The 24,279-nt window shown below is 45.8% G+C and overlaps 1 protein-coding gene across 2 annotated transcripts in view; it reads right to left on the reverse strand.

Moving 5' to 3' along the window:
* The window catches only part of LOC143776332 (sodium-coupled monocarboxylate transporter 1), a 78,124-nt gene that overhangs the window by 25,246 nt on the left and 28,599 nt on the right, over positions 1 to 24,279 (reverse strand). The window contains exons 1-7 of one of the 2 annotated variants that reach the window (XM_077265599.1): positions 23,267 to 23,695; positions 21,283 to 21,348; positions 9,509 to 9,560; positions 2,768 to 2,835; positions 2,175 to 2,329; positions 1,775 to 1,915; positions 267 to 396 (exon numbers count right to left, since the gene is read on the reverse strand). In XM_077265599.1, coding sequence (XP_077121714.1) covers positions 267 to 396; positions 1,775 to 1,915; positions 2,175 to 2,329; positions 2,768 to 2,835; positions 9,509 to 9,560; positions 21,283 to 21,348; positions 23,267 to 23,617 — 963 coding nt within the window. In that variant the 5' untranslated portion in view covers positions 23,618 to 23,695. Of the gene's footprint in view, positions 1 to 266; positions 397 to 1,774; positions 1,916 to 2,174; positions 2,330 to 2,767; positions 2,836 to 9,508; positions 9,561 to 21,282; positions 21,349 to 23,266; positions 23,696 to 24,279 lie in introns of those variants that run through there. The other variant, XM_077265601.1, reaches the window with a different exon arrangement.

Consider the following 24,279-nt stretch of genomic DNA (forward strand, 5'->3'; position numbering starts at 1 on the left):
ATTGTCTTATCATCCTTTGTGACCTTCTTGTTGGTTTTTTCTCCTTATTTAATTATCTCACATCCGAATGGTCTGCCATTTATTTCTATAAGCAAGTATATATGTATATTTAATACTAAATTTACTTTTTGGTACTACATACATTACGTCCCAGCATATACTATTGCTTTGTTCAGTGTGTATTTTTTCTTTTTAAGTATAAGTAGACCCTTGACTAACGAATAAAGTAAAAATACCATATTTGTCCTTTGTTTTTTATTACATACCTGGTCAGGGGCTGATACAAATTTTGCAGTCCAAGGGTCACAGTCCTTATAAATAGAATACATAGCCAGCCCACTAAGCACAGCACAGCAGAGAATAGCCCAGAGTCCTACTAGATTCACATACAGCGACCTAAGAAAATATGTAACATATAAGGCCCAGGTAAGAATGGAAAACTATTAGTTACACATATTATTCATCATCACTGAAGCCGTCAATCATACCAGACATTATAATCTGCATGCATGGAAATATATAATTCCATTCTAATGAGCGCTAATTGGAAAGGATTTATTTTAGATTTTTGTCCTTTTTGGTCGAACTTTTAAGTGGGTAGACTGTGATTTTGGAAAGGTTCATTTAATCCTTTTACGACATGCGGGAGCGGGTGTATGGAGCAGACACTCAATGTGAGCTCGCCCCATATTCAGTAAATAATGGCTGGGTGTTACAGCCAAAACCTGTCTCAAATAGCTGGCGGTGGCGCAAATCGCCGCTCGTCATTGTGAACCTTTTAAATGTAGCTGTCAAACTCTCACAGCAGCATTAACAACGCACTGACATGCGGGCACAACATTCTAGGTGCCCATCTGTGTTCCAGCAACGTGATCGTGGGTCACCAATGGGTTGCTATTTCAGATGGAGATCTGTTGAAGATCTCCGTGCTGGTCATTACAGAGCTCCACTGAAACCCTGTCCTGACCCTGTGACCGTGATTTTTACTATATCTATACTATAGCATTGCTATCTATAGCATAAGTGATCAGATAATAGCAGGTTCAAGTACGCTAAAGGCTCTAATAAAGAAAGTGAAAAATAAAAAAATAAAGGATTTAAAAACAATATGAAAAAAATGAAAAGCAAAAGTTCAAATCACCCTCCCTTTCTCCACATTAAAAATAAAGATAATATTAAAAAAATTAAAAAAAATACGTAATTGCGTTCAGAAAAGTCTGATCTATCAAAATAAAAAAAATAATTAACCCGATCGGTAAACACTGTAAACGGAAACAAATGAAGGATGACAAAATTACAATTTTCGGTTTCTGTAATATCACAAAAAGTGTTGTAACAAGTGAGTAAAACATCAAATATATACCAATATGGTATTAATAAAACACTCGTCTCACCCCGCAAAAAAATAAGCAATCACACAACTTCACTGCCAGAAAAATGAAAATGTTACGAGCCTTGTGAAAGAGTGACACAAAACTGTCCCAAAACATACACCATAAAACTAATTCCCATAAAAACAATGTCAGCATTGCGAAGGCTTTTTTTTCACAATTTCTCCACACAATTTTTTTCACTTAATTTTCTTTTCCCCGTTTTCCAGTACACTGTGGGGCAAAATGAATGCCGTCATTCAAAAGTACACCTTGCCCTGCAAAAAACAAACAATCATATGTCTATATGGACAGAAAAATTTTAAAAAAGTTTTAACCCTGGGAAGAAAAAACGAAAAAGTAAAAATGGAAATTGGCCGCCCCGTGAAGTGATTAATACTCACATTTTAGCATGGAATCTGGTTTTACAAGCAATATATCTCTGTACTTGTGACTGATTGACACCATAGATTCCAGTCCATGTAAAGGTTCCTCCAATTACAATTGTCCAAAAGGAATGCCGCTGCAGTGGATTGGGGTTGAAGCTAGAGATGATCAAAAATCTAGATTAGACTCACATTCTAGTATCAGAAGTATATTAGTAAATACTGTAAATGAAATTCTGATGGTGCCCATGTTCTTGATATTCTCCAACAGTAAAAAGAGCGATAAAACAAAGTCTGCTTATAAAACTTTTAATATAGTTATATGTACTGAAATGCTCCATCTATTTTACAGTTTTCACTATTAAAGTTACAACCAAGTAAAGACGTGCAGTAAAACACAAGTGATACATTTACTTACTCCCAAAAATTTAGTCTTCCTCCATAATAAGAGTCATTCAAAATGGGTTCAATTCCACCTTGGACAACCACAGCCCGAATAATTACAGATGAAAATCCGGCAACCATGATCCCGACTTGGAAGACATCTGTCCATACAACAGCTTTAAGACCACCCTGCAACAGAGAAAAAAGACGTTAAAGTAGGAATATAGAATACTAAAGCAGTATAGTTTATCAGCCCCGTAAATGTGAGCTAGTCCGTCAGTACATGATCACATAATTGGGCACATATGCCCAGAACCTAGTGGTCATGCTGATATATTGAAGTTATATGATAACAGAAAAATTAAGTCATTTATCAGATATTATGAAAAAAATAATAAAATAGATGCTTGTTATATATTGTAGTGTTTTGTGTCAATTTAGCCAACAGTTACTAGAACTGATTTATTTCCACTGTGTCTGATTTTGCTACAATCTGGTTTTAACAATTTGTAGAATGTCTGACAACACAGTTAAATTATCCCGTGACAAAAAAAAAATACATAAAAAAATTAAATATCCATCATTTTAACTATTGTTTTTGAATAGTAATATGACGGCATTACTAACCAGTGTGCAGTAGAAGGTACAGACTACCCCCGTGGCCACGACTGCACCCCACAAATCAAATTTAGTCACTGAAATAGATAAAAATATTGAAAAGCATTAAAATTAGTTTAGCCTGCACACAAAAGTACTGATACAGATGTGGCCATAAATTCACTTAGCTGTCCACGACAGCTATCCTTTCCGTTTCCCATACAGAACACATGTATGCTCAACCTGGCCAAGTGTGCATGTGTTCTGAATGGAGAAATGAGGTGCATGAGCCACTGTATCTGTTCTCATGACTTATTCCACCTAGAATGAGAACCATTCCCTGGAATACTATAGCTTCCTTTAGCTCCTGTTGTGAATAATTATAATCTATAGAGTTGTGGCATTTCTCTAACCTTATCACAGGACATTAGGACACGTAATGTATAAACTGATAAAGAAGCTAAAAAAATTCAATCAATACTAAAATCCATAATAGAGCTTTGTTCTAATAAGAGCAGCCATTCATCTACTACACCTCCCATGTAGTGTGCTAGTAGAACATGCCATGTTAATACATTGATTTAATATAAGACCAGGAACTGTAGCTGAGGAAAGCAGCTGTATTTTATTTGACAGCTATTTTATTAGATTTAGATATGTACGATAGCTATTCCTAGTGACAGTTTTTTTTTATTTAACCTGTTTACTATATGGTAAAACTGAGTTGGCAATATTATTCTCCAAGTACGAGTATGCGATACCAAACATGTACAGTTTTTTTTTGTTTTATTTAAGTGGTGAAAAAAAAAATTTGGAAATTCGTAAAATAATAATTTGTGTCGCTATTTTCTGAGAACCATTACATTTTCATTTTTTGGGATATGGGGCTCTATGGGGTCCTATTTTTTGTACCATGAGCTGATGCTTTTAGTGATACCACTTTGGAGTAGATACAATATGTTGATCGTATCTTATTTCATTTCATTGCAATGTTGCGGTTGCCAAAAAAAATTATTCTAGCGTTTTAGTTTTTTTTCTTGTTACACTTTTCACAGATTGGATTATTTTGTCTTATATTTTGATAGATCTGACTTTTATGAAAGCAGCGATACCAAATATGTGTATTTTTATTGTTTTACTAGATGGCAGCCCGATTCTAAAGAATCGGGAGTCTAGAATCCATATATAGTTTATTTATTCAAATGTAAGAATAATACAATTAATAAATAATAGTAAGAAAGAACAAAAAATGGCTGCACTCACCAGCTCTTGACAATTCTTGACAGTACGGCACATTTCTGATTGGTTGCCGCCTGCCGCGAGCGACCAATCAGAAAAGTGCCGCGCACCACGAAGGCATATATCTTTGTCCACCCTGAGCGGGTGTAGGACGCTGGTGACGTCACTTATCTCTGGACATTATCTCCGGACAAAGCCACGGAAGTTGGCACAAATTGCCGGAAGTAGTATTCTAGGCAATTATATATTAGATTTTAATGTTATCAGTGTTTACCTTTGAACGTTTATATTGTATTGTCCTGTCACCAGCCATGTGTACGATTATCGGCCGAAAGCCTCTCTGGAACCAATAATCACCCCATGTAAAGGTATCTTTATAAGTTAAAGATTCAGAATACTATGACTTTTATCATATCCTGAACAGTCAAGTTTTTTATGAACCGTTAAGGTTTTCTGGTTGAAGTAAAAAAAACTCTGAGTGTTTACAGTTTGAAACCATAAAATGTTGAAAAATTATGTCATTCTTGAGTATATCACTCAATGGTGCTCATAAACGTGTCAAATTTGATCTATAATATACTTTAATATACGTTACTTTAATCTTTAATATACTTAAGAACAGGGCCCCAGACATCACACAGGGGGTCTGAAACACCGCACAGTGGTCCAAAATATCGCTGTGCTCTGCCTGGGGCCCCATATGCTGCCTGGGGCCCCTGTGCTCTGCCTGGGGCCCCATATGCTGCCTGGGGCTACTGTGCTCTGCCTGGGGCCCCATGTTCTGCCTGGGGCCCCTGTGCTCTGCCTGGGGCCACTGTGCTCTGCCTGGGGCCCCATATGCTGCCTGGGGCCCCTGTGCTCTTCCTGGGGCCCCATATGCTGCCTGGGGCCCCTGTGCTCTGCCTGGGGCCCCATAGGCTGCCTGGGGCCCCTGTGCTCTACCTGGGACCACTGTGCTCTGCCTGGGGCCCCATATGCTGCCTGGGGCCCCTGTGCTCTGCCTGGGGCCCCTGTGCTCTGCCTGGGGCCCCATGTTCTGCCTGGGGCCACTGTGCTCTGCCTGGGGCCCCATAGGCTGCCTGGGGCCCCTGTGCTCTGCCTGGGACCACTGTGCTCTGCCTGGGGCCCCATATGCTGCCTGGGGCCCCTGTGCTCTGCCTGGGGCCACTGTGCTCTGCCTGGAGCCCCATATGCTGCCTGGGGCCCCTGTGCTCTGCCTGGGGCCCCATATGCTGCCTGGGGCCCCTGTGCTCTGCCTGGGGCCCCTGTGCTCTGCCTGGGGCCCCATGTTCTGCCTGGGGCCCCTGTGCTCTGCCTGGGGCCACTGTGCTCTGCCTGGGGCCACTGTGCTCTGCCTGGGGCCACTGTGCTCTGCCTGGGGCCCCATAAGCTGCCTGGGGCCCCTGTGCTCTGCCTGGGGCCACTGTGCTCTGCCTGGGGCCCCATATGCTGCCTGGGGCCACTGTGCTCTGCCTGGGGCCCCTGTGCTCTGCCTGGGACCACTGTGCTCTGCCTGGGGCCCCATATGCTGCCTGGGGCCCCTGTGCTCTGCCTGGGGCCACTGTGCTCTGCCTGGAGCCCCATATGCTGCCTGGGGCCCCTGTGCTCTGCCTGGGGCCCCATATGCTGCCTGGGGCCCCTGTGCTCTGCCTGGGGCCCCTGTGCTCTGCCTGGGGCCCCATGTTCTGCCTGGGGCCCCTGTGCTCTGCCTGGGGCCACTGTGCTCTGCCTGGGGCCACTGTGCTCTGCCTGGGGCCACTGTGCTCTGCCTGGGGCCCCATAAGCTGCCTGGGGCCCCTGTGCTCTGCCTGGGACCACTGTGCTCTGCCTGGGGCCCCATATGCTGCCTGGGGCCCCTGTGCTCTGCCTGGGGCCACTGTGCTCTGCCTGGGGCCCCATATGCTGCCTGGGGCCACTGTGCTCTGCCTGGGGCCCCTGTGCTCTGCCTGGGACCACTGTGCTCTGCCTGGGGCCCCATATGCTGCCTGGGGCCCCTGTGCTCTGCCTGGGGCCACTGTGCTCTGCCTGGGGCCCCATATGCTGCCTGGGGCCACTGTGCTCTGCCTGGGGCCCCATATGCTGCCTGGGGCCCCTGTGCTCTGCCTGGGGCCACTGTGCTCTGCCTGGGGCCCCATATGCTGCCTGGGGCCCCTGTGCTCTGCCTGGGGCCCCATGTTCTGCCTGGGGCCCCTGTGCTCTGCCTGGGGCCACTGTGCTCTGCCTGGGGCCCCATATGCTGCCTGGGGCCCCTGTGCTTTGCCTGGGGCCCCATATGCTGCCTGGGGCCCCTGTGCTCTGCCTGGGGCCCCTGTGCTCTGCCTGGGGCCCCATATGCTGCCTGGGGCCCCTGTGCTCTGCCTGGGGCCCCTGTGCTCTGCCTGGGGCCCCTGTGCTCTGCCTGGGGCCACTGTGCTCTGCCTGGGGCCCCATATGCTGCCTGGGGCCCCTGTGCTCTGCCTGGGGCCCTATATGCTGCCTGGGGCCCCTGTGCTCTGCCTGGGGCCACTGTGCTCTGCCTGGGGCCCCATAGGCTGCCTGGGGCCCCTGTGCTCTGCCTGGGACCACTGTGCTCTGCCTGGGGCCCCATATGCTGCCTGGGGCCCCTGTGCTCTGCCTGGGGCCACTGTGCTCTGCCTGGGGCCCCATATGCTGCCTGGGGCCCCTGTGCTCTGCCTGGGTGTAGGACACTGGTGACGTCACTTATCTCCGGACATTAGCTCCGGACATTAGCTCTGGACATTATCTCCGGACATTAGCTCCGGACATTATCTCCGGACATTAGCTCCGGACAAAGCCACGGAAGTTGGCACAAATTGCAGGAAGTAGTATTCTAGGCAATTATATATTAGATGGGCATTTCCTGAAGGAAATACATGGTGCTTGAACAGCGCTACCAGCTTTACAGCAGCACTTTTCACACACGGGACTGGGGGGCGCGCTTACTTTTGCACCAGGGGCCGGGGGCGCGCTTACTTTTGCACCCGGGGCCGGGGGCGCGCTTACTTTTGCACCCGGGGGCGCACTTACTTTTGCACCCGGGGGCGCACTTACTTTTGCACCCGGGGGCGCACTTACTTTTGCACCCGGGGGCGCACTTACTTTTGCACCCGGGGGTGCACTTACTTTTGCACCCGGGGGCGCACTTACTTTTGCACCCGGGGGCGCACTTACTTTTGCACCCGGGGGCGCACTGACTTTTGCACCCGGGGGCGCACTGACTTTTGCACCCGGGGGCGCACTGACTTTTGGGGCCGCACTTACTTTTGCACCCGGGGGCGCACTGACTTTTGGGGCCGCACTTACTTTTGGTGGGCGGGGCTCCTCGGCCTCCGATTTGGTTGGTGGGGCCCCTCGTCCTCCGATTTGGTGGGTGGGGACCCTCGGCCTCCGATTTGGTGGGCGGGGACCGGCCTCCGATTTGGTGGACGGGGACCATCGGCCTCCGATTTGGTGGGCGGGGACCCTCGACCTCCGATTTGGTGGGCGGGGACCCTCGGCCTCCGCTTTGGTGGGCGGGGCCCCACCGCCTCCGATTTGGTGGGCGGGGTCCCTCTGCCTCCGCTTTGGTGGGCGGGGCCGCTCGGCCTTCGATTTGGTGGGCGGGGCTCCTCGGCCTCCGATTTGGTTGGTGGGGCCCCTCGGCCTCCGATTTGGTGGGCGGGGACCCTCGGCCTCCGATTTGGTGGGTGGGGACCCTCGGCCTCCGATTTGGTGGGCAGGGACCCTCGGCCTCCGATTTGGTGGTCGGGGACCCTCGGCCTCCGATTTGGTGGGTGGGGTCCCTCTGCCTCCGATTTGGTGTGCGGGGACCCTCGGCCTCCGATTTGGTTGGCGGGGCCCCTCGGCCTCCGATTTGGTTGGCGGGGCCCCTTATCCTCCGATTTGGTGGGCGGGGACTCTCGGCCTCTGATTTGGTGAGCGGGGACCCTCGGCCGCTGATTTGGTTGGCGGGGCCCCTCGGCCTCCGATTTGGTTGGCGGGGCCCCTCGGCCTCCGATTTGGTTGGCGGGGCCCCTTATCCTCCGATTTGGTGGGCGGGGACTCTCGGCCTCTGATTTGGTGAGCGGGGACCCTCGGCCTCTGATTTGGTGGGCGGGGACCCTCGGCCTCCGATTTGGTGGGTGGGGCCCCTCGGCCTCCGATTTGGTTGGTGGGGACCCTCGGCCTCCGATTTGGTGGGCGGGGACCCTGGGCCTCCGATTTGGTGGGCGGGGACCCTGGGCCTCCAATTTGGTGGGCGGGGACCCTCGGCCTCCAATTTGGTGGGCGGGGACCCTCGGCCTCCGATTTGGTGGGCGGGGACCCTCGGCCTCCGATTTGGTGGGTGGGGACCCTCGGCCTCCGATGTGGTGGGCGGGGCTTCTCGGCCTCCGCTTTGGTGGGCGGGGCCAGGCCCCTCGGCCTCCGCTTTGGTGGGCGGGGCCGCTCGGCCTTCGATTTGGTGGGCGGGGCTCCTCGGCCTCCGATTTGGTTGGCGAAGCCCCTCGGCCTCCGATTTGGTTGGCGGGGCCCCTCGGCCTCCGATTTGGTGGGCGGGGACTCTTGGCCTCCGATTTGGTGGGCGGGGCCCCTCGGCCTCCGATGTGGTGGTCGGGGCCCCTCGGCCTCCGCTTTGGTGGGCGGGGCCGGGCCCCTCGGCCTCCGCTTTGGTGGGCGAGGCCGCTCGGCCTTCGATTTGGTGGGCGGGGCTCCTCGGCCTCCGATTTGGTTGGCGGGGCCCCTCGGCCTCCGATTTGGTGTGTGCTCTGCCTGGGGCCACTGTGCTCTGCCTGGGGCCCCATATGCTGCCTGGGGCCCCTGTGCTCTGCCTGGGGCCCCATATGCTGCCTGGGGCCCCTGTGCTCTGCCTGGGGCCCCATGTTCTGCCTGGGGCCCCTGTGCTCTGCCTGGGGCCACTGTGCTCTGCCTGGGTGTAGGACACTGGTGACGTCACTTATCTCCGGACATTAGCTCCGGACATTAGCTACGGACATTAGCTCCGGACAATGCCACGGAAGTTGGCACAAATTGCAGGAAGTAGTATTCTAGGCAATTATATATTAGATTTTTAATGGGGCAAAAGGGGGTGTGATTTTGTGGAGGGGTTTCATATTTTTAAAATCTTTTTTCTCACTTTTTACTGTATTTGTTAGTCTCCTCGCACTCTGACCACTGCTAGATCTGCATCATTTATCAAGATAATAGAATGCAGACCAGCAAGTGACAAATTGCTGCAATCGGGGTCTCAGCACCTACCTTATGCTGCTACCAGATTACATAACAAAATCTGGTGACAGATCCCTTTTAATAAATCATGAAGTTATACCTTAGTAAAGTCACTATCTACATTCACTAGACATAAATCAGACCTCACCCCCGAGTAGGACATCAGCACATAGTTCTGGATCTGGAGCTAATGTTAATGGTCCAGCAATGGTGTGTTTATAGGAATACCATTACTATTAGTCTAGAGATACATATATCAAAAGGGAATGATGCCTAAAGGACTATAGAGATCTCTTCATTATATTTCTCCTCTACCTTCTTTCTTACCTTGATTCAGTGCCAAAGCTGGAGCATAAATAACAATTCCTGTATAAAGAATCTAATAAAACACAAAAACAAGAACAAGTATTTTATATGAGTAAAAAAAATGCAAAATACATCCCTAAACAAGTAAGTGATTATTATATTTGCATAAAAATAGAGTATACTGTACTTATCTAGTAAAGATTTGTATCTTCATTACCAACCTTCCTCATCTGCCCAATGAGACACACCTCAGCGGGCAGGCAGATGTTGGTAAATAATGTAAGCACTTCTGCCTGTCCCTCCAGATAGGAGACCGTGCTGACATGTAAAATTATATTATATGACAGTATCTGGAGTTGGTTTAGGAATGCTGCTTTCACATATATTAACATTTGAGAGTCCTCAGTGGTTGATACCTTTTAATGGCTAACTGAGAAGATAGTAACAAATAGCAAGCTTTCGAGCCTACCAGGAACAGGACACAGGAATTATGCAATAGATAAGGCAAGTGACGGGAAGCAGAATTATCAATGTGGGACAGGAGAAAACAGTTGTCGCCGTAAATATTGTAATAGTTCATAGATAAGGAGTGTGAAAGTTTTATTGTTTTGTGATTGTAACAATGAGGGATCATCTACATTACAAATCTAAGCAAACAAGCAACCGGGTGCCTCTAGTAGTCACCTACAATCCAAATCTGGAGGTGTTAAGGGGAGCTGCACAAAAACTACAACCTTTATTACGAAAAGATGCCCGCTTACAATCTATATTTCCAGATCCTTCCCACTACTGTGTTTCAGGCAGCCCTCAAATCTAAGAAGCATCATTGTCAGACGCTCCCTGTCCTCTCCATCAGCTACAGGAACCTTTACCTGCAAGCAGACAAAATGTAAAACCTGTCCATTTATAATGACTACGGATAAGATAAAGATCCCCAATTCACATCAGGACTACAAGATCCCAGGTACTTTCAGCTGCGACACATCTAATGTGGTGTACTTAATTATTTGTACTAAATGTCCAACTGGGGGTCTGTATGTGGGGGAGACAGGGCAAAGAGTTAGAACAAGGATGAATTCTCATCGCCACACAATAAAAGAAAAGATAATATATCTACTTGTGGCCAAATATTTTTGTCTCCCCGATCATAGCATTATGGACATGAAATTTCTGGTATTTAAAGGTAACTTAAAATCTCAGAGACAGAAGAGTCTGGGAGTATAAACTTATGACAACCAATGACACTCTCAGTGCAGGAATGAATGTGTCAAATGGATTTATGTCTTTCTACATCAACTAAGGAATGTGTTCCTCAACCATTTGGGTGCATCACATCTCAGTCATGGACCAGACTTCAATCACAACACTCCTTATCTATGAAGATGGATCGCCCTGTCAGGGCAGCGGGGTACTCGGTAACGGGTCCTGAGTTCACAGGGGGATGTCACAGTGGCGACCCGGTCCATGGCCCTGGAGTGTCCATGTAAAAGGGAAAGGTCTTTTAAGGGAATAAAGTTTGTGTTCGTGACGCCACCTGTGGTATTCGGTCAGTGGGGACCGACGCTGCTTTAAGGGGTCCTCTGGGGTGATGTTATGGCAGCTAGATGGTATAACTTCCCACAGCTGAAGTGTATCCCGACTGCTCCCGGTGTGTAGATGGAAGATGGTGAGGAGTGCAGTAAAGAATGAGGACACAAGGTTGCAGTCTCTTTACTTTAGTTTACTGAAGACTTCGGCATCCACAGTCCAGAGCACCAGATCGCAGGGCAGGCAGGATCCGGCCAGCTTGAAGGCAAGTTAGGAGTCCCCCTTACCCAGGTGGAAATCAAAAGCCTTCCTCTAGCGCCGTAGTGTTGTAGTCTCTTACTGCTAAAAGCTCACATAAGGTCCTCACAGATGGTGTCTCTCTCTCTGTCCCCCGGGTAGGATAGGACATAACCCGTATGACTGGTGGCTTGAGGCTGTTTATAGGAACTCTAGCACGCCCCGGCCTCAGAGGGGTGCCACCGTGCCTCCTGGGTGTAGGTGCGGACAGGTAATGTAAAGTTCAGCTGTCCTGCCGGTCTCTGATGTAAGTCATAGAGTTCCTCACGATCCTCGGTGGTCCGGCTACCGGTCCTGCACCTCAGAAGGATGCAGCCTGCTCGGGGCTGCTCTCCCTCTGATATCCACTCCTGTGCTTTGCTCTCCTGCATGCTCTCTGCAATCAATTCGGCTTTCTGAATGTCTCTTTCCAGGAACTGCTGCACTGGGGCTCCACAGCTCCGTAAAACCTTCGCCTCCCTCAGATGGCTCCTGTCTGCTTCCTGGCAGGAACCCTCTGGAAAACAGACTAACTTTCCCTACAAACTACCAGTTATATATATATGGGGAGTCACCTAGCAAGTAGGATCAAAAGCTCCCCCTGGTGGCCTGGAGTATGAATGTGTTGCATGTTTGTGGTACCTGGTTGCAGTTATCCCTTCTTGCCTTCAAGCGTATCATCACTCTCCCCATGAGGAAAGCAATGCTACTGTGACGACCAGGACCCTGGGGCGCCACAAACAGTTCCAATATTTACGGCCAGAACTGTTTTCTCCTGGTCCCACATCTATAGTTCTGCTTTACGTCACTTATCTTATTGTTGCATTATTCCTGTGTCCTGTTGTGTATAAATATGTGATTCTTCAGATTTTGTGTTATTTTAAGCGTGATGAAGAGACCCGAGTAGTTGTGACCATTTATTCAGTTAGCCATTAAAAGGTATTAACCACTGAGGAGTCTCAAATTTTAATATATTTCTATCTACTGGCTAACACGATACAAAGATATATATTTTTCCTCCTTTCACATATGTCACTTGAGGAACAGTGGTAGTTTAGAATGAGAAAGATGACAGCTTATCATATTTCATTTATGAATCACTTGACACAGACCCTCCCCCCTTTTGTTCTTTTTCAAGAATATATTTGAGAATTAAAATGAACCTGACATCTGATGCATGCTGTTGGAGCCACGGACAGCATGTATCAGACACTGGCTTTATTATCTCAGCATAGCATACTTTTAGCAACCGCAGGAACCAAGCTGCGCAGACTAGTTGGACAGGCGTTGGACAGGTGGATCCCCAGCAGCTGCTCCCTGCCAGCTGACAGTAATTGGCAGGCCTCTGCCTAAATGTACAAGTAGACAGAGACCTGTCACTCCAGGGCAGCAGGCGGCGAGAAACCATCTGGGATCCGCTTGTCCGACTAGTCTGCTGCGTGGCTCGGTCCCTGGCGGCTATTAAATGAATGTTTTTCTCTGAAATACCGCATTGTTTCAGAGTCACACAAACTTAGCTGAGATCGCATGGCCAGTTTTTAATATATGCTGTCCATGGACTAGGCAGCATGTATCAGATGTATGTCAGGTTCTCTTTAAATATAGATAATGATTGTTCTTTTACAGATATGATGGCATCTATACTTATATCTGAAGGCTATGATGTGATGCTTCACTTTCAGGGATTAAATACATTATCTCGTGTGATGGAGCTCAATGCAAATTAAATACATTATTATATATAGTGACGTTCACTGTGAATTAAATACATCATCATATATGGTGAAATACATTATCATATATAGTGAATTTTATTGATCATTAAATGCGTTATCATATAGATTGGAATTTACTGTACACAGCGCATTATAAGAAGAGCCATATAATAAATTGCATTGAGACTGTGAAATGGAAAGTCTCTACACTTAGCTAGCTGAGTATTACAACACATTTATCTATGCATAAATACATATATTCCTGTTATTCTTTATGCAACTTTCATTGTAAATTATTGACCTATGAAAACAGTTTTTTGGTGGAATATGTGTATTATCTCAACGTACATTGTGATCAGTGGTCCAGACGAGATTCTTTTGTGAGAGTATCAAAGTCATTCTAACATACAAGGTCGGAGGCCGTCTCAGCTTTAGTCTGCTTCTATTGATCCCGGGGTAAGAGCCTCTTTTACAAAGGCTTTTGATTGGCTGTGATATCGGGTGTATGTCATAGTTCTAATTAATAGGAGCAGATGTGCCTAGCAATCTTGCTAGTATGTGCACACTACTTATTAGCATTGCTCTAATAATGGAAAAAATGTAATATCTAATTTATTGCCTAGACCCTGATGAATCAAGGCAACGATTGATGAAACGTAGGGGTTTTCAAACTAGATAGAGCACAGTAGATACACTATTTCTCTCCATGATTTCTCTTATGGCGGTGCATCTTTCTGTCATCTTACCCGTTAGTGTAGGACAATTGGGAATTGATGGAGGTGTCACAAATGGCACGATAGATGCAAACTACAGTGCTGGAATATTCGAGACTTGAGCTCAAATCAATCTACTATTTGGATTGTGGAAACTATTGGTAACAACAGCAGCAATACCATTCGCAATGATGCAGAAACTAAATTATGAATACATTGCCTTGAAAAAGTATTCATACCCCGTGAACTTATCCACATTTTTTCACGTTACACCCGCAAACTGAAATGTATGTCATTGGAATTTTATGTGATATACCAACACTAAATAGCAAGTATTTGTGAAGTATGAAGGAAATGATACACGGTTTGCTAATTATTTTAAAAATGTAAATCTGAAAATTGTGACATGCATTTGTATTCAGCCCCCTTGAGTAGGACCACCTTCACTGCAATTACTGCTGCATGCTTTGGGGTCTCTACCAGCTCTGCACATCTAGAGGCTGAAACTTTTTCCTATTTGCCCTTTGTAAACTAGCTGTAGCTAAGGCCAGGTTCATATTGCGTTAATGGCAATGCGCTGAAGGCATCCGTTACACAGCGGCACTAACGCAATGTAACGGATGCTTCAGCGCACCCATTGACTGCCATTATGTAGCGCATCGCTAACACATGTCATAACCGGTGTAACAGGCCAGATTATACCCCCAGGCCAGACTATACCCGGGGTTAAAGTGGCCTAGGCTAGATTATACCCCGGGTATACTTTGGCCTAGGCCAAACTATACCCCGGGGTATAAAATAGCCTAGGCCAAAGTATACCCCTCCAGGCCAGATTATACCCCCCAGGGTAAGCTGAGGGAAAGCTGCTCATTCTTCTAGGTCACAGCTCCCCCTCCCATCGGGCACTGCTCCTTTTCAAGCTCCTCCACCTCTGGTGACGCCAGGGATCTCCCTTTCTAAGCCCCACCCCCTCCCTATAGTCACATGTGACATGAAATCTTCAGCCCTGCTCGTGCCAGCTCGTTGTCTTGGCGCCTTGGATATGCTTGGAAAAGGGCTTTGTATACCTAGGGGGCACTGACGAGCACTGAGGGGTGGGTGGGGAACCCCTTTACTGGTTGCTATGGGATATAGCATGATCACTCTATCCTAGCAACACCTTGGATACGCTTGGAAAAGGGGTTTATCTATCTTGGGGGCACCATTGCAGCACTGCGGGTGGGTGGGGAAACCTTTTACTGGTTGCTATGGGATTTTACATGATCACTCTATCCTAGCAACGCCTTGAATACGCTTGAAAAAGGGGTTTATCTACCTTGGGGGCACTCTCGCAGCACTTAAGGATAGGTGGTTAACCCCTTAGGTGGTTGCTATGGGATTTTACATGACCACTTTATCCTAGCAACGGCTTGTATACGCTTGGAAAAGGGGTTTATCTACCTTGGGGGCACCCTTGCAGCACTGTGGGGAAGCCGGGGAACCCTTTTACTGGTTGCTATGGGATTTTACATGACCAATTTATCCTAGCAACGCCTTGTATACGCTTGGAAAAGGGGTTAATCTACCTTGGGGGCACCCTCACAGCACTGCGGGGTGGGTGGGGAACCCTTTTACTGGTTGCTATGGGATTTTACATGGCCATTCTATCCTAGCAACGCCTTGGATACGCTTAAAAAATGGGTTTATCTACCATGGGGGCACCCTCGCAGCACTGCGGGGAAGCCGGGGAACCCTTTTACTGAGGAAGGAAACAGCACAAAAATTCAAAAGCTGACTTAGGCCATAGTATACCCCCGGGGGATAAACTTTATACCAGGGGGTATAAAATAGTTTTTATAGTATTTCTCTAGGCCATAATGTTATCACTTCACTGTTTTTCTCACCCTATTGCTTATTTGTTGAAAAGTGTGCAGATCTGAACTGACAGTAGATGGCGCTGTCCTGTCAGTGCATAGTTAATGATAACTTGTTTTGTATGTTCTCTATGACACCTCTCTGCTCTCTATGACACCAAATCTTTTCCAATTTTGACAACCATGGAAGATCAATTGTATGACCAGCTTTTGAGATTCTACACTGCAACAGAACAAAGGTACCCTCAGTATACCTACGATCTACCTCCTGAGAAACGTGCAAATGCCAAGTCCCAGTTTAGACAAACAGCAAAGCCATATCGAGCCCAAGGAGGAATTGTTTATCATAGGGAAAAGGAGGTTCTTACTAAAAGTCGACTGCCAAATATCCTGAAGGCCTGTCATGACAACCCAATATCTGGGGGCCATTTTGGCAGAGATAAAACTTTAGCCAAAATCTCTGACCGGTTTTACTGGAAGGGAATGAAAAATGACGTTCACCAGTATGTGAAAGCCTGTCAAAAATGTTTTGTTATAAATCCCAAAATCACAAAGGAAGCTCCACCACTCAACAGTATATCAGTGCCTGGAAAAGTATGGAGCTTAGTTGGGATTGATATGATTGGCCCTCTTCAGGAAACATCAAATGGCAACAAATATATAGTTGCTGCCACTGATCATTTCTCCAAATGGACTGAAGCAACAGCTGTCCCAGATAAGAGTGCCAAGTCAGTGGCAAATTTTTTGTACTCCGTTATCTGTCGCCTTGGCTGTATGGAGACTCTGATTAGCGACCAGGGACGAGAGTTTGTAAACTCGATCATTGACAACCTGATGGAACATTTTCAAACAGATCACCGTATTTCATCTGCATACCACCCACAAACAAATGGCCAGCGGGAACGTGATAATCGGACACTTAAAGAAGCTCTTAGTAAGCTTGTCAATGACCAAGGAAACAACTGGGATCAATTCATCCCTGGTGTTCTGTTTGCCTATCACACATCTGTGCATGCTTCAACCAAGGTTACTCCATTTGAGGTCATGTATGGACGGAAGGCCAAGCTTCCCATGGACCTTAATCCCTCAAAAGATGATACGGTGGATCCCATGCCCATTTCAGATCATGCCACCCCTGATGTGCTAAATACACTGTCAAGCATTCTTAAAAAGCTGCACTCAGACGTCAGTACCAACATCCACTCTGCTCAAGAACACCAGAAGTGTGCCTTTGATCGCCGACACAAAAGCAACAAAGAAATCACTGCTGGTACCATAGTTTATATCAAGAATCAGCGCCGTATTCAACGCATAGGTTCAAAGATGGAACCACGCTGGATTGGACCTTATTTAGTTGTGGAATCCTTGACCAAGGGACGAGTAAAACTTAAGAACAACAAAACTGGCAAGATATTAAGCAACACATACCACACCAGCAACCTAAAGATTTACCAGGATAAAGAGGCTTCTCCACCATCCGATGATGATTATTCCAGTGACTCTGCCACACAGAAAAATAAGCAAACTAAGGCTTTCAACCTACTACCAAGTTCAAGAAGGAAGTATCTTAGCACCACTCTTGGCCTTACGTTTAGTAAGGTTGTATACTGTGGATGCAGACGAGACCTTGAACAACCACGGCGTACATATAAAACCAAAGGTGATGGAAACTGCTTCTTCCGGGCCATCAGCTACATCTTGACAGGAACAGAGGACAACCATTCCCTTCTCAGAGATAAAGTCATCCACCATATGAAAACTGACTTGACAAAAAAACTACAGGACTACTTGAACCAAAATGTGAATGAATATGTGAACATCTCTGGAATCTCTCGTGATGGAGTCTGGGCAACTGATGCAGAGATCATGACCACGGCGAATCTGTTGAGTTGCGACATAATAATCTACACAAACGTCGGTGACTCCATGGATTGGTTGACATATCCTGCAAGCTTCAATCTGCAGTCAACAACTGAACATGCACTGTATCTTGAAAATAAGCACGATCATTTCAATGTTGTTATCAGTGTTTAGCTTTAAACGTTAATTTGGTAGCAAGGACATGCTAGACTAAATGTCATAATACACAGAATGACTGTTGGGCGATTTGTTGCCCCAGATAATTGCATTGCATGATAAGTGACTTATAGCTAATGAGAAATTATTGCCCCCCCTCCCACCGCTAGGTGGTGCTGGCTCTGCTTCTACAAGCTCCAACGGCACTAGCCAGGTGCCGCTCTCCTCTATGGCGCCTGGCTGTGACGTCGGCGCATGGAGAGGCAGCGCCACCTAGCGGCAGGAGGGGGACCCCGTCTACCAGGAGACGGGCAGCGGCGGTTAGCGAGGGGGGGTAATCGGGCAGCCCCCCTAAGGTAACTATAAAATGGGGGGGTATTTGTAATGCATATGCATTACAAATACCCCCCTTTACAACTACTTTTGCCATGGGCAAAAGTTTTGTATAGTGGGAGGTACTCTTTAAGAATTGTCAGTTTGGTTTCTCAATAAAATGTTGAAGCATTAAGTAATTCTTGTGTATATCACTCAATGCAAATGATTTCATTGGGGTATAATATGAGCTGAGAGGTATAAATTGGGCTAGGCAACTTTAACCCCAGATTAGTTACATAATCTGGCCTGGAGGGGTATAGTTTGGCCTAGGCTATTTTACACCCCGGGGTATAGTTTGGCCTAGGCCAGTTTATGCCCGGGTATACTCTGGCATAGACCAAATTATACCCGGGGTTAATCTGGGACAGGGTTACTTTGGCCTGTTACACCGAGGAACCCTTTTACTGGTTGCTATGGGATTTTACATGACCACTTTATCCTAGCAATGCCTTGTATATGCTTGGAAAAGGGGTTTATCTACCTTGGGGGCACCCTGCTTGCTATAGGGTTTTACATGGTGTAAGTACCTTAGATTGATCATTTGAAATCGCTTAGCAACCAGGAAAAGAGTTCCCCAGCCTCCATGCAATGCTGCGACAGTGCCCCCAAGGTAGATAAGCCCCTTTTCCAAGCGTATCCAAGGCGTTGCTAGGATAAAGTGGCCATGTAAAATCCCATAGCAACCAGTAAAAGGGTTCCCCGGCTTCCCCGCAGTGCTGTGAGGGTGCCCCCAAGGTAGATAAACCCCTTTTCCAACCGTATCCAGGGCGTTGCTAGGATAAAGTGGCCATGTAAAATCCCATAGCAACCAGTAAAAGGGATCCCCACCCACCCCGCAGTGCTGTGAGGGTGTCCTCCAAGGTAGATTAACCCCTTTTCCAAGCGTATACAAGGCGTTGCTAGGATAAATTGGTCATGTAAAATCCCATAGCAACCAGTAAAAGGGTTCCCCGGCTTCCCCGCAGTGCTGTGAGGGTGCCCCCAAGGTAGATAAACCCCTTTTCCAACCGTATCCAGGGCGTTGCTAGGATAAAGTGGCCATGTAAAATCCCATAGCAACCAGTAAAAGGGATCCCCACCCACCCCGCAGTGCTGTGAGGGTGCCCCCAAGGTAGATTAACCCCTTTTCCAAGCGTATACAAGGCGTTGCTAGGATAAATTGGTCATGTAAAATCCCATAGCAACCAGTAAAAGGGTTCCCCGGCTTCCCCGCAGTGCTGTGAGGGTGCCCCCCAAGGTAGATAAACCCCTTTTCCAACCGTATCCAGGGCGTTGCTAGGATAAAGTGGCCATGTAAAATCCCATAGCAGCCAGTAAAAGGCTATAGTCTGGCCTGAGGGTATAGTGTGGCCTGTTATAGTTTGGCCTAGGCTGTTTTACATCCTTAGGTATAGTTTGGCCTAGGCCAAAATATACCCAGGGTTAAATGTAGCCTAGGCCACTTTAACCCTGGGGGGTATAATGTGGCCTGGAGGGGTATAGTTTGGCCTAGGCTATTTTACACCCCGGGGTATAGTTTGGCCTAGGCCATTTTATGCCTGGGTATAGTTTGGCCTAGGCCAGTTTATACCCCGGGGTATACTCTGGCCTAGGCCAAATTATACCCGGGGTTAATCTGGGACGGGGTTACTTTGGCCTGTTACACCGGCATGTGTTAGTGATGTGCCGTCATTCTGTGACGGACCCTCGACGCGGTCTGCAGCGTTTCCGGGTTCGTCACCGATAGCGAAGATGGAGCATCTGCGCTATCGCGATAGCATGATGCGATCTTTGAAAAGGCACTAGCGTTGCGCAGTCCGTTTAACGCAAGCGTGGAACGGAATGCACCAACGCAATATGAACCTGGCCTCAGTTAGTTTGTATGAAGAGAGTCTGTGAACAGAAATTTTCAAGTCTTACCACAGATTCTCAATGGGACTTAGGTCTGCACTGTGGCTGGGCCATTCACACACATGAATATGCTTGATGGAATGGTTTAATTCCATTGTAGCTGTGGCAGTATGTTTAGAGCCGCTGTCCTGCTGGAAGGTGAACTTTCACCCCAATCTGAAGTCTTTTGCAGCCTCTAACAGGTTTTCCTCGAGAATTACCCTGTATTTAGCTCCATCCATCTTCCCATCAACTTTGACTAAAAATCCCTGCTGAAGAAAAGCATCCGCAGACCATGATACTGCCACCATGTTTTGACAATTAGGATGGTGTTTTCAGGGTGATGTGCAGTGTTAGCTTTCCGCCACACACAGCGTTTTGCATTGAGCCAAAAAAGTTCTACTTTGGTCTCATGTGACTAGAGCACCTTCTTCCACATGATAGCTATGTGTCCTCTACATGGCTTTTTGCAAATTGCTAATGGGACTTCTTATGGCTTGCTTTAAAAAATGGCTTTCTTCTTTCACCTTTTGTAGCACATACAACTAATAGTTGTCCTCTGGACATATTCTCCCACCTGAGCTGTAGCTATCTGCAGCTGCTTCAATGACCATGGGGCTCTTGGCTGCTTCTGCTCTAGTTGCTTGGGATGTCAGTCCAATTGAACAGCTATGTCTTGGTAGGTTTTCAGTTGTGCTATACTTCTTCCATTTTTGGATGATGGATTCAACAGTGCTCTGAGAGAGGTTCTAAGTTTGGGCTATTTTTTTATAACATAACCTTTTACTCTCCTACAGAACTTTATCCCTGACCTATCTGGTGTGTTCCTTGATTTTCTTAATACTGTTTGATCCCTAATGTTCTCAATCAATCCTTCAGAATAGCTGTAGTTCTACTGAGAATAAATACAACAGGTGGTGTATGTGACTTCTGGAGGCAATTGGTCACTCAGGATTTTATTTATGAGTAAAGACCCTGGATCATTTTCTTTACACTTTTCAAATACTTTTGTTGGTAAATCACATAAAATCCCAATAAAATAAATTTAACCTTGTGGGTGTAAAGTGAAAAAAATGTGGAAAAGTTTTTCAAGGCATAGTATATTTAATTGGACTCAATGTGGCATTGCTCATTATAAAAATATTTTTACTTTCATTTACAGGTGGACACTAATAGCAATTTATTAGTGTCATAATATTGACATCGGGAATTGTGCATTATACAATAATATATACTGTAATATATTATATACTACATAACACATATCACTGTGGATATTAATTTAGAAGTACATAGGAAAAATATTGATAGTAATCCTATATATGTAATAAGATATTGCTTTTGGAATGTGAAGCAATGGTGGCTTTAGTCAGAGTGCATTAAAATATTGTGCGCACAATAGTAAAAGTTAATTTCAATAATATTTTTACTGCGTTTTGGGCATTACATACCGTTTGGATGATGAACAAGATGGTGCCAATAAGTCGTACATATTTGTTAAATCTGAGCTCAAGGTACTGGGAAAATAATAAATATGGTTAGTTATTATATGGACGCTAATCAATAAATAGCAAATGACTTCTGAATGAAATATTGAATATAAGTAATATTATATAGTATGTTATAAAAACCAAGCAAATGATCATTCATCCAGCTATGATTAGATATTATAGCCCATAGCATGGCTCTTGTTACAAACTACAGGTTACAGGTAGCAAGGTTTAATTTTCCGAGTTACCAGAAGGAATTATTAACCAGCATCTTGAGAAGCTTCTGTAACAGTTAACTACACCGGAATACATTGCCTTCCCTAGTGATGATTCATCGTAATAACGGATTCATTTTCAGACACACCAATAAAAGGGAAAACTTCTCTTTGTAGTAGTTCTGAATAAACTTATCACGTTTATAATTAATCAGCACAGATATTGTTACACAGGCGTGTGAATCATGGTAACAATATTTCAGTCATTATAAGCCTTCTAATGATTAAAACTCCAGGAGATAAGCAGGCAAATTAGGCAAGATTTATCTAAACTAGTGCCATTTGCCAGCGATCAGATTGCAGTTCTCGATTTTCAGAGAATATTCAGAATTGTTTGTTCTGATTATGAAAAATATCCACTACAATATAAAGCAAACTGACTCCATATTTTGTCTCGGACAACTATTCTTAAGGACTTTTTGTTACTTCTACTTCCTACTTTTTGCATCAAAACCAAAATCACAGAGGAACTGCAAAACTTTCATTTCATCCTTTTCACTGCATAGGTTCAATCTCTGGTTATGGCTTACAAATGCTGACGAAAAATACAGATCCAGATAGTAATACGAGAATAAGCATGAAGTTGTTAACACGAGTGCTCCATTCAGCTACATGAAAAACAATGTGCAAAAGGTTGCACTCCTGATAAAACCTCGATGGCCGAGGTAAAATCAAAGGAGTTTAATAGTACAGTTTTTACAAGTCAATGCGTTTCAAGGTTCTGCATGACCTCTTCCATCAGGACAAAAACCTATGGTTGCTGTCAGAAATGTTCATCTTATAACCGATATTTTTATAATAAGATTTATGTGTTATATATGCCAAATAGATCCAGATTAACTGTTTGAACTCTACTCAGTCACGTGCCCGGTTTGGCGGGATTTTTTTTTTTTTTAAATGAACGCTTATAAGATGAACATTTCTGACAGCAACCATAGGTTTTTTGTCCTGATGAAGAGGTCATGCAGAACCTTGAAACGCATTCACTTGTAAAAGCTGTACTATTAAACTCCTTTGATTTTACCTCAGCCATCGAGGTTTTATCAGCAGCGCAATTGAATGACACCACCTTTTGCACATCGCTTTTCCTGTGGTATTTCTGACCGGTGTTCTGCAGCAGCTGTTACATACACCTTCCTCATGTTGCTAGTCTGCAACCTTATCAGGTGAGTGGTCTCACATGTCTATTTTCTCCGTACCATCGGATAAGAACCTATTGCGCTTTTTGTCTCCTAGGCTTCTCTCCATTGCTATTCCGCTACATAACATTTCATAATTTAACGATTTTGCTTAATCTACAAACTAGGGCTTTTTTGCTTTTAGAAAAGTGGAACCAAATATCGCCTGTAGTATAGCATAACAAAATCAGATAGTAGTCGTTTTTTCAGAGTCCAGTGACAGCTTTCCACTGCTACTTTGGTCTCACTGTTTTGGCTGTAGTGGTGCCATCACATCAACAGCGCACATCACAACTGCAGCCAATCATGGAGCCCAGCGGCTGAGGTAAATGGCATAAGACACTTAGATTGGTGATGTGTCGTGACCTGCAGCCAAAATTTTAAATTGCTTTGAAAGTTTCTAAAATTAGAAAACCTCTTTAAAACTGTTAAACAAAATACGATTACTCACATCTTGCTATTATATCCAGCAAGCGATATATCTGCACTTACCTCATAGGTGCTGGTGATGCCCAATCTGTAGAACACTGGCAGAAATATTTCCGATGAGATCAACACAACAAAGGTATAAGATATAGCGAATATGCTGAACATGGCGCCAAATCTGTATACCTCTGCTGGGGTACCCAACACTGTAACAGCAGACATGAAGCTGGCAGTAAGGGAAAGAGCCACTGGTACGGCCGTCATGCTCCTGCCTCCCATTAGGAAATCTGTTGAGGTTTTCTGTCCGCCACCAGCAAAGGCATAGTAAATCCCAATGACAGCAGAGATAAGCAGCATTAGGGCAAAAACAACATAGTCCCAAACTGTAAAAGAGCCAATGTCACCTGCAACAGCCATAGTTGCTCCGATGTGCAGTTGGATGTGATCAACTTCAAGTAGAAGTCAGTGGGTATCACGGGCAGAATGAGCAAGGTGTGATCGGATACCTGGGCTGGCTTTCAGCTACCTCTGAACTGTTATATGCAAATCACAACTGCACTTATTAACTGAGTAAAGGAAAAAGAAACGCCAAAGTACACAGAGTACTCAATGACTGGCAAGATGCAGATGGGATTGTGCCTCAGGACAAGGTTGTCATTACCGCACTGTGACAGCAGGTGGAATTGCCACACAGCTAGATAGTGCCAAAAAGAAGACATAAACTATGATAAAGAAGTTAGCCTATGCTATAAGAAGAGAGCAGGCTTAAAATGGATAAGGACATAAAAAAGGAATAAGGGGGAAATAGAAGTTTGGGTAGAAACCAGCAGCTAAAAAGCTAAGATGGACTGCCTAGCAGAAAAAGCTGATTGAAATCTGAGTGATATGCAAGCTAAGTATATGGATCCTGGAGCGAGGAGTAGATGGGCTCAACAAGAAAAAAAATATGGAGATGGTAGCCTTATAAAACAGCCAGCCCATAAGGTGGGCCACCACATTGTCCTGTCACGGAGAGTCCGCACTTCTAGTTTGTAAACTAAGCAGGTTTCAGAGTAAACTTGATTAATTTAGCATAATAC

Source organism: Ranitomeya variabilis, chromosome 5 (assembly GCF_051348905.1).
Source record: "Ranitomeya variabilis isolate aRanVar5 chromosome 5, aRanVar5.hap1, whole genome shotgun sequence".
Classification (NCBI taxonomy): domain Eukaryota; kingdom Metazoa; phylum Chordata; class Amphibia; order Anura; family Dendrobatidae; genus Ranitomeya; species Ranitomeya variabilis.